The 10,861-nt window shown below is 47.6% G+C and overlaps 1 protein-coding gene across 11 annotated transcripts in view; it reads right to left on the reverse strand.

The window, feature by feature from the left end:
- TSC22D3 (TSC22 domain family member 3) overlaps nucleotides 1-10,647 on the reverse strand; it is a 64,416-nt gene extending 53,769 nt beyond the window's left edge. The window contains exons 1-2 of one of the 11 annotated variants that reach the window (XM_028841752.2): nucleotides 10,268-10,647; nucleotides 8,395-8,820 (exon numbers count right to left, since the gene is read on the reverse strand). In XM_028841752.2, coding sequence (XP_028697585.1) covers nucleotides 8,395-8,714 — 320 coding nt within the window. In that variant the 5' untranslated portion in view covers nucleotides 8,715-8,820; nucleotides 10,268-10,647. 11 annotated transcript variants of the gene reach the window in all.
- Between the last annotated feature and the right edge of the window lie 214 nt (nucleotides 10,648-10,861).

Below are 10,861 nucleotides of genomic sequence, written 5' to 3' on the forward strand. Positions count from 1 at the left end.
CCTGGCATTTGTCTCTGAGCAGACTGCTTGCCTGACACTGGGGAGAGTAGGCTTTTCCTTGGGAAGTATGATGAGCTTGACTTGGACCCCCAGCAGGCTTCCAAATGCCTGCCCCCAGGGAAGCCTACCACTGAGTAAGCAGAAGTGTGATGCCTCAGTAACCTGGCTCTGTTACATAAGACATGCTAGTTATGAGTCAGGGCCCTCAGGCTGGCCTAGGCCCAGCCTAGTCTGGGAGTGAGGCTAAACGGCAGCACTGAAGGAGGGGTGTCTTGGGAGTGGGGTAAGCCAGGAAGGAGCTGCTGGAGTTGCTTCCTTTCCTCTCACTTCTCACCCCCTTCTTCCTTAGGGATAGCTCTAGCCAATCAACAGCCTAGATAGCATGGAGTGGGAATCCTGGCCAGACCCCTAAGCTGTGAACAGCTGCTCTCCATCTCCCCTGAAGAGAAGATTAGAGGAAGTGGGTTGAATACTCAAGGCTATTCTGTGAGTAAAGTCTTCCTTCGAGGAAGGATGGGGAAGGTCCCTGTGGTGCACTGTCCATAGGCAGGGGCCCGATTTCTGGCTGGACCTATTTGAGGAAAGTGGCTTCCAGGAGAGGAAGGCCAATGGTGAGCCTGGGTCATCAGTGATCCAACCTGCTTCCAGCTCCTGTTTTCCCTTGGGCTAGTGTCTGTACAATGGGAAGCTTCCCATTCAGTCTTCTGTACTGGCTGGGATCTTACTGCCTCTTACACAGTTTCCAGAAGGGCCACAGCTACTTTGGGGCAGGAATTTTCAGCTAGAAGGTACAAGTGAACTTACCTTGCCTACTGATAAAATTTCCTCCTGCCTGGAATAGCATTGAGAAAAGCTTGTTTTCTGCTCTCACAGATCGCATCTTAGCCCCACTCCAACTCTAGTTAAGCTGGATTTCAGCATGGTAGACAGTGGCCTCCAAAAGATATTTTTTCCCTGACCTGACTCTTCATCAAACCTAGGTTGCCCTGAAACTGGGATCTAGCCTTCTGGCCTTCATGGGGCTCCTTCTAGCCCATGGGGTTCTATGGAGGGCCTTCTCTGCCAAAGCTGTGGTACTACAGCAATGCCCTAACCCTTGTTCCATTATTGCAGACTTTGGGACAACACAGTATGTTCTGGGCCATTACTGCTCTCTTTATTTAAAACGAAATTTCATCTTTCTGACCCCTGTGGTCATGGAATGCTCTCCCTTGAGTTCACTGAGCACACAAAATACCCCATCAAATGAACCCATGTTTTAGTCTCAACTTAGCACATTGGTTTTTCCAGGGCTCAAGAGGCTATTGCACGACACCAACCAATTGGTTATGTAAACCCAGCCAGCCATAGCAGATTATGACTTTATAGTTATCTTTAGGGATGGCTTACATAAGAAGAAGAGAAAGTTCAGGTAGGAGCAGAATCACGATGAGCCAACAGCGCAACACCACCACCAGGTGCAGACATGGCCAACCTCATTCCTCCCAACCAACCCACCAGTTGGGGGCAAGAATTCTGCAGAGTTCCATCACCCAGGATACCTAGAGGTCTTGGCAGTCTTGGCCAGATACATCCATCTCCATTTTACCCAGACTCCCTGGTCTTCAGGACCTGATCTGGAAAGGAGCCAACCCTCTACCTGAAATGGAGAGTTTGTTGGTTTATCTGCAAGTGCAAATATAAGCAGGAGTGTTAACCTTCTCTTCAGGCAGGGAAGAAAACTAAGGTCACCCTGGAAAGCATTATTTACTGAGGTGTGGACTCAGTAAATTATAGTCCACTTCTGGCAAAAACTGAGGAGTAGATGAAATTCAAGCTCTGTGCTTCCCACCTTTCTTTAAGAGCATGAACTTTCCAAACAGATCTTTTGAACTCTCATGCTGTCCAGGCCCCATGCTGTAACAGCCCAAGCTAGGCCTTCCATGGACTCCAGCTCCATCTCTCTACCTCTCTCCTCCAAACTTCGCTTTGCCATATTCTAGTCCCTCAGGACCCTATTCCCAGTGAGCTGTCACCATGACTGGAGGTCTGATAAACAAATCCATACAAAGTAGTTAATGGCAAGTAATGGTGTCACATGTTACTCTTTTAAAAGGTACACTAGACCTTGGCCATTCATGAGAGATACACACTAAAACTTTTACCAGTCTCCAACTGATGGATGCAATCTCTAAAGCATGTCATTTCTCCCATAAAACGTCTATTTCCAAGTAGCACCATCACTTTGCTAAACTTTGTAGCTTTCTTTTCATTGTAATCAGTAGCACCAGCAGCTGGCTTAGAGAGGGAGCATTCTCCTCAAGGAATGCCCTGAGACATTTGCTCATTTTATGACAGGTTCCTACGTATGTGTGGACTACGAGAAGCAGGCCACAAAATTGTGTTGAAAAGTAGGTGCTGGGCAATGCCACATCTAGATACATACCCCAAAGAATTAAAAGCAGGGACTTGAACAGATACTTGTACACCAGTGTTCATAGCAGCATTCTTCATAATAGCCAAAAGAGGGAAGCAACCTAAGTGTCCACTGACAGATGAATGGATAAGCCAAAGAGGTATATCCATACAATGGAATTTTATTCAGCCATAAAAAGAATGAAGTACTGATACATGCTACAACATGGATGAAGTTTAAAACATACTGAATGAAAGAAGCCAGACATAAAATATTGTATGATTCCATTTATCTGAAATATCTAAATAGGCAAATCCATAGAGACGGAAAGTAGAATGGAGGTTACCAGAGGGTAGTGGGAGGGGGAAATGGGGAAATGGGGAGTTATTGTTTAATAGGTACAGAGTTTTTGTTTGGGATGATGACAGCATTTTGGGAATGATAATGGTTGCAGAACATTGTTAATGTACCTAATGCCACTGAATCGTACACTTAGAAATGGTTAAAATGGCAAATTTTATATCTATTTTACCACTATATATATATGTACTATGTACAATATATACATATAATATATCTCTCTCTTTCTCTTTCACACACACACACACACACACACACACACACACACACACACACACACGTAGATGTGGGGTAGGGCACCAGGCTCACTCATTGGTGAAAGGACTGGTCCCCACATACTAGCCTCCTAACACATGTGATTCACATCTGTGCCTCAGCAAAAAGACAGTTTCTTACAAGTCTGAGTTCTCATGAAGTATCCAAACCATGAATGTTAAGTTTGCAAATGCATTTGTGCTTTTAATGGAGAATGTCCCTTAATCCAAGAATGCCTATTCTTTGTCAGACCACTAGGCACTCAGGAAATAGTTATTTTAAATTACTTTGGGCTATGAAAGGACTTTTGAAGCTTGATACCAAAAGCAAAAATCACAAAGGCAAAGAATGACAGGCTTAACCACACAGAAACCCAAAACCGCTCTACAGCAAGTAACTCCATCCTCAAAATCAAATGGTAAATTAGTTGACAATGGGTTGCAATCTCTAATACAGGGTTTCTCACAGTGTGGTCTACATACCAGCGGTGCTCTGGCAGAGGAATTTTAGATGGTACATGGACAGAGAACTGAATCTTAAATAGTATGAACTTAGGCATTTTACTGCAGCAGGCAGCCAATCAAATCATGCCGTGTGAGTGGCCACCACCTCAGAAGCCAGGTCCAGGAATATACATTATGAAATTACTTGTTCTGAGACTCACTTAGAGAAGCACAAATAATTTTTGCACAATTTTTTCTTGAAAACCTGATTTCCGAATCTTTATCCTTCCCCTTTGTTACTATATTAATAGGAGTATTACATGAATTAGCACACATAAAGCAATTAGAAATGTTTGCTATTTTTATCATTTTCTGAGCATTTATGTGTGGGAACCAGCTGGGGCCAGATCAGAAGCTTAAAGGTAGAATCCTAGGGTTTTTAGAGCCGGAAGGGAAATCGGATTCAGAGTATTTCAGATCACACTTGCCAGGTATGCTCTGGGGTCAAAGGTAGAATAGAGCTGATTAAGAGGTTTTGGGTAAAATCTTAGAAAAAAATTTGAGGTTACAGCAACAACAATCACAACAAATACTGCCAAAGCTCCCGTTCCAGATTGTTATACCTTACAGGTCAGAAAAATTAAGGAAGGCTCTTCAAATGTCAACTTGGGAAGATTTTTCATATGCTACGTTTAAATTGGAAACTTCTGCTGTTTGCCCAGAATATTCTATCTCCCTCCTAAGTTTTCCAGTATTAGAAACATATTCAAATGACAAGGGGGAGTCCCCTAACAATAGGGTGACCAACCATCCCAGTTTCCCTAGGACTGTTCCAGTTTGAGCATAGGCAGTCTGTATCCCAGGACTGGGATGGTTGGTTTCCCTACCTAATAAGGACATTTTGACCATTTTGAAAGGTTCTGAGCTCACATTTACCTCTGCTTCATAGACAATTCTGAAGTGTTCCAATAATTTCTTTAGCATTAGTTTAGTTACTGAGTGTTCTTAACAATTCTTTCTTCATAGACAATTCATGCTCTGCTCTTCATTGTGATGCATTGGGCAAGATACTTAATTTTTTCCAAGCCTCAATTTCCTTCTTTATAAAATGAAAATGCATGACAATAGTACCCATTTGGTCCGGTGCAGTGGCTCACGCCTGTAATCCCAGCACTTTGGGAGGCCAAGGCTGGTGGATCATTTGAGATCAGGAGTTTGAGACCAGCCTGACTAATATGTTGAAACTCCATCTCTACTAAAGATACAAAAGTTAGCCGAGTGTGGTGGCATGTGCCTGTAGTCCCAGCTACTGAGGAGGCTGAGACAGGAGAATTGCTTGAACCCAGGAGGTGGAGATTGCAGTGAGCTGAGATCATGCCACTGCACTCCAGCCCGGGCAACAGAGCAAGACTCCGTCTCAAAATAAATAAATAAATAAATAAATAAATAAATAAATAAATGTACCCGTTCCATAGAGTTGATGTAAATAAGATTATGCAGATACATTGTGAATGTTCAAGAAGTGTTAGTTATTAATCTATTATGGTTATTAGTTACACAATACAAGATTAAAGGGATAGTGTTTAAAATACACTTCTTCCCCAACCCAATGGTGTACAGGTCCATTTACATAACGATAGGCTGCATGCCCATTCTCACTGATTCATATGTATATACACAATACTATCAGGACTTCCATCAGGCTAGGAGAGTTACTGCATGCGGTTAAAAGGAAGGAAAACAACTTTTAAACATTAATAAGAATTTTCTAGCACAGTATAAAGTTGTAAAATCTTTACAAGGGACCACGTCAATATTTAAGTAGTCATCCAACTAAAGAAACCTTTATTGAATATTGGCTGTATAACTAAAAGCCAAGGGAAAACCAAGCAAGTAAAATACAGGCCTGCCCTCAAATTGCTTATACTCTTGTATTCCAAGGAAACCAAGAACGAAGCTGGGAGCCAGGGACAGGTCAAAGCAGACAAACCAGATGTAAATCAAGAATGTGCCCTGCCCCCTTCTTCCTAAGAATATAGGAGGCCTCTCGGCAGAGGAATGGACTGCAGGAGGAGGGGTGGGGAGACTAGCTTCTCCAGCAGGAGAGGCCTTGAAAGTTGACAAAGGAAAAAAGCACCCAACAGGAACCTGAAATGTCAAATCATTAAATTGAATAGAAGTAAAAACGATGACTGAAGTATGATGATAGAAACCCAGGAAATTTAATGAAATAACAAGGGAAATGTCCACTTAGGAGAAGGCTGTCCACCCCACATATTGGAGAAGCCCCATGACTAGCAATAATGGTCTTCTAGTTTGCTAATGGAGCATGTCATACTGGGCAAAACCTAAACCGAATTCAGAATCCCCAGTCTCTAAGGTCCCAGTTGTCAAGGAAAACAAGAGGGGATCAATGGCTCACGCCTGTGATCCCGGCACTTTGAGAGGCTGAGGTGGGCGGATCGCTTGAGCCCAGGAGTTCGAGACAAGCCTGCGCAACATGGCAAGATCCCGTCTCTGTAAAAAAAAAAAAAACAAAAAACAAAAAACAAAAAAATTAGCTGGGTATGGTGGTATATGCCTGTAGTCCCAGCTACCTGGGAGGCTGAAGTGGGAGGATTGATGGAGCCCAGGAGTTTGAGGCTGCGGTAAACTGTGATCACGCAACTGCACTCCAGCCTGGGTGACAGAGTGAGATCCTATCTCAGGAAAAAAAAAAAAAAAAAAAAGGGCAAGAGATTGCTTTGTCCTCTTAGAACTATAAGACTGTTACCACAGGACCCTGTTACTCCCCAGCCTTAGCAAAGCCTGAGAGCTTGCTGGTTAGCTCCTCAGTGGTTTTGAACGCTGAGTGAGTTGCTCTGATCGAAGGAGACAGGGTGCTCACACACATCTTTCCTACAATTTGTGCTTCTCCCTCAACCAATACCTATAACGCCACCCGCCTACATCTCCACCCTGTAGCATTTCCAGGCTTTGCCAGAAACCAAGGGTCACTAAACTCGTATTAGTGGAGTAGATGACAAAGGAGGTATTCCCTTTCCAGAAACCCAAACAACCAGGATGCTCCCGACGTGTGGCACAAGTAAACACTTTGATCTCAGGCTTTTAGCTTCACACTTCCCTCACCCAGGTTTGATCCTCCTAGGCCCAGAACCAGAGGAAGCGTCTCCTCTCACACTTTCCTAAAGCCTGGAGTGGCACTTTCTCTCCCAGTTGAACAAATGCAAATGCTACAAGTGCTCTTTCCAGGTTTTTCTACTATCCCTCCCCTGCTGCCACTCTCCAACAGAGACAGGCGGGATCCTTAGGAGCCTGTTAGGGCTTTCGCTCCGCAGGATTTCAGCATCTGTGGGCTGAATACACTTGTAGTAATCTTTCACCAGAAATGAAGATTCCCTCAAAACCTTTCTGTCCGCAGCCTGGTTTATTTTATTTTATTATTTTTTAAAAAATCAGCCTGGTTTATTTTAGACAATGAGATAATTTGATGCCTAAAGTGAAATAATAGATGAGAAAGGGCTTCAATGGTGTCGAAAATTCCCGAGGAATACGACTTGTTATAATAACACTAACGAGGTTAGCAGCCCTGCTTGTCTTGCCCAGAACCACTGGGGCTGGGCTGGGGCGGAGGCGATGGTGGATTTGTCTTGGGGCAAGGGAGGCAAACCTGCTCTTAGCATTAAGTGAGGATAGCGCCTGCCTTTCTCGATTGCTTTTAAAATTTCCTATTTGAGCCTGCTTACATTCCAAATATTTTGTAGGTGCTCAGAATTTCTTATCACTTTGGGCACATCACCTGCCTACAACCTAGAATCTCAGAGCTAAAAGGAACCTTAGAGAGACTAGAGCGGTCAGGCGACCTGCTCAGGCTCATACAAACAGGTGAAGTCATAACTTGTGCCACAACCCAGGTCTCCCATAGCGGCGATGTCTTTCTTTTACATAACCTGTGTTGTTGAGCAAGAATAAATCCTCCCTTATACACTCTCACACACATGCTGGTGCCCTATCCTGATGGCGCTAAGGACACTAAATCCATGGCTGGGTTTCCTGATGTTGTCTGCCCTGCCTCTAAATTGCCTCAGTTGTTCCCAGAGACTGGTTCTTGCCAGGGTGTCTGAAACTGAAGGACAGCAGCCGCCTTGGGTCTTCCCATTGTGTTTTTCCCTCCCTTGTCCTCCCCTTGCCTCCCCAGCAGGATTTCTAGAAAGCTTGACCCGTACTCCAACACATGCTTGCAACGACATGGATTCATCCGCCCTCCTGCCACACATAGTTCTTGAGGCACTCAAGGTGTCCTAGGGTGCTCTCTGGGGTTGCGCTTAGCTTACATTTGAAATTGAAGGCTGTGATCCATGAAGGAGGCGAATCCCTCCCATCCAGAGGCTCAAGAAATTCTCACAAGTCTCTGATTTTTAAAAATTTTCCCCTCCCCCTCTCCCACCACCAGCAGTTTAATTTGTCTTGACATTTTGCTTGCCCTCACTGTCAGTCAGGGCCACTCAGTAATTTTAAAGCCCTTGCAGTTTCAATCTGCGTTTGCACATTTAGAAATGGGCTTTGGAGAAGGGTAGAACTTGAAACTCAAGGAGACCCCATGGCAGAATCTCCAAAGGGGCTATGGAAGTGTGTCCATTTGAGGAGGGGGTACTTTCAGCTACCTCCAAACCATCTGGTGTCTGCCCACCTTCTAGGGCCCAGTGTCCCCATCAGAAAGCCTTTGCAGGCACCTTTCAGAATAGGGCTTGCACCTGCCAGGCCTCCCCTCAGCTCCGCGGTACTCCAGGCAACCTCAAGGTCCAGTCACTGCAGCCTGTGAGTCAGACCTCCCCAGTAACCCTCGTGAACTTCCTAGTTGCCCCTTTTGTCAGAGGTGAGGGTGCAGCAGAGGCTGGTGCGAGCAAGGACTGAGTTCCCGCCGTGTGCCGAGCCACCCACCTGTGGAAGAAGAGCAGGATGGAGAGCATGGTCTGGTCGATGTTGCGGTTGCAGATGCCCTCGTTGATCAGGTAGCAGGGGTCGCGCAGCACCGGCTCTAGCGAATCCTGCCGCATTATGCTGTTGAGCTTGTCGGTATTGAGGTTCTCAAAGACCAGCTTTTCCTGCAGCTGCCGAAAGTTGCTCACTGTAGGGCTGCCCGGGTTGTTGTTCTCCCCGCTGTTGCCTCGCTGGAGTCCGCTCCGGTGGGCCAGGTCCAGGCAGCAGTTGCAGCAGTCGAGGCCGACAGGTGAGCGGCAGTCGAGCTTGGACTGGGCCATCTTCTCAGGCTCGGAGGTCGCCTGGCCTGCGAGGTCAGGGGCGGCTGGCAGGTGCGCACCCGCCGGGCTGGCCTGAGGGGACTCCAGGGTGCCTAGAAAAGACAAGCTGTGAGGAAAAGAGTTGGAAATTAGCGCCTAAAGCCAGCCACCCTCGGCTCGGCCCCCTTCTGGCTGTACTGCTCCGGGTGCGAATAGAAACAGCTGGACAAACAGCTCTGAGCGGATCCTTCGGGCTCACTTCCTCCTCTTCCTCCTTCTCCTCCCCCTCTTCTTGAGGCCGGGGCCGTCCCCCTGAGGTGCCACACGCGGCCCCAGCGCAGTCCCAAGTTTCCCAAGTGTGAGCGGGGATTGGGGCGGACCTGTGGAGGCAGGAAGGGCGGGCAGCAGGGCAGAGGGGGAGCCGGGGCGCGCCCTTGCTCCCTCCCTCCTTTGCTCCCTCCCTCCTCGGTTTGCAGGCTCTCCGGTTCTCGGGCTCCCCTGGGCTGTGACGGCTGAGCGGTGGCAGGAGCTGAGAGCGAGTGAGCTAGTGAGCGATCTGCACACCCGAGAGTCAGCACTGGGATATGACAGCATGTAAATTACCCTAGAGGGGCCGGCGGAGGACGCTCCTCCGCCGCTTCTCCGGCGGGCTGGCGGGGGCCCCGAGCGGGCTGGATCCTGCCTCTCCACCCCTCGCCCCGCCCCGCCGCACCCTCGTGCCCTGGCACCCACGCTGCCGCTTGCACCCTCGCCCGCGCTCCTGGGAGCCGGCCGGGCTCTCACTCTCTCGGCGAGCCGGACGCTTCGGTTCAGGCTCTTTCAGCGCTCATGGCGCATCCTCCGCCAGAAATACGCACGCAGCCCACCCGGGCTGCCGTGCCCCCCTAGTGGCCTGGTCTCGCGGGGTTCGAGCTCAGTGTGAGGGCAAATGTCTCTAGTCTCACCTCGAATGGGTCCCCCTACAGAAGAGACGACGCCCTCGAGAGCCCCAAGTGTTGTAGCCTTAAACCGCCGCCCTCCATCCGTCTCCCCCCCCGCTTTTTTGAGGGCGGGCGGCGTGTAAGGAGAGCGGTTGCCTCAGTAGAGAGAGAGTGCCAGGCACACATCAGGAGTACCCAATAAATGCTGTAAACAAAACTCACAGAAGCACGCTCAAACTCTCCTCAGTTTCTGTCTCTTTCTGCTTACTTAACGATATCGTCACCTCCTTTCCCCGGCTCGCTGTGTCCTCTCTTCCCTGAACCCCTCAGAGGCAGTCCCTTTCCCGGCTTCCCTCTGCCCCTTCGCCGTCTCTCCTCAATCCTCCCCTTCCTTCTCTCTGCTCTTCTGCTCCCGCTCATTTCACTATTTCCCTTCTTTTTTCTCTTTTCTTTTTTTTTTCTTTACCCATTTCCTCTACTTTCTCCCTCATTTCCATTCCTTTACTTTTCTTTCCTTGTTTCTTTTCTCCTTTTCTCTATTTCCCCATTTCCCCTTTCTCCCCTTTCCTCTTTTTCTCTTCCCCCCCCCGCCATTTCCCTTATTTTCCCCTCATTTCTTACTTCAGCACCCCTCTTTTTCCTCACTTCACTTACCTTCTCCTATTTCTCCAAATTTGCTCTCCTTCTCCCTTTCTGAACCTCACCTGCCACCTTAGTTGATCTCCGTCTGTCGTTACCCTTTCAATAGATGTAGCGATTGCATGTTCACAGGCCTGAGGGGCGTACCCCAGCTCTGTAAGATGGAGGGATGTTCGGGCTGGGCAAGTGGGTTTCCAGGGTGTTTCAGGACTCAGAGACTTGGAATACTTTAAATGTATAGGATTAAATAATTATTAGTGCCTGAAAAAATTAAACTTTTCATGATGTTCAGTTTTCACGTAAAACTGACTTACGTTTCAGTCAGTACTCCCCACCCCCCATCGGCTCCTTCATTCACAAGTCCGGCCTTTGAAATAGGGCAGTATATACTGCCATCTAGTGCCCAAGACATTGAACGTTCTCTGCCTGCGTCACAGAAGCTCGGAGAGGCACCAGAGGCGCCTCCTGGTGGAACCCACAGTGCGTTGGTTCTAAGAGCAGCAGGGAAGAAGCGTAGGAGGCGGAGCTCCTACAATGAGAGCTCCGTGGCCAAGCTAATAGGCAGGAACACGCTCCTACACTAAGAGAGCTCCAGCTAATAGGCAGGAA

This window comes from Macaca mulatta, chromosome X (genome assembly GCF_049350105.2).
Source record: "Macaca mulatta isolate MMU2019108-1 chromosome X, T2T-MMU8v2.0, whole genome shotgun sequence".
NCBI lineage: Eukaryota > Metazoa > Chordata > Mammalia > Primates > Cercopithecidae > Macaca > Macaca mulatta.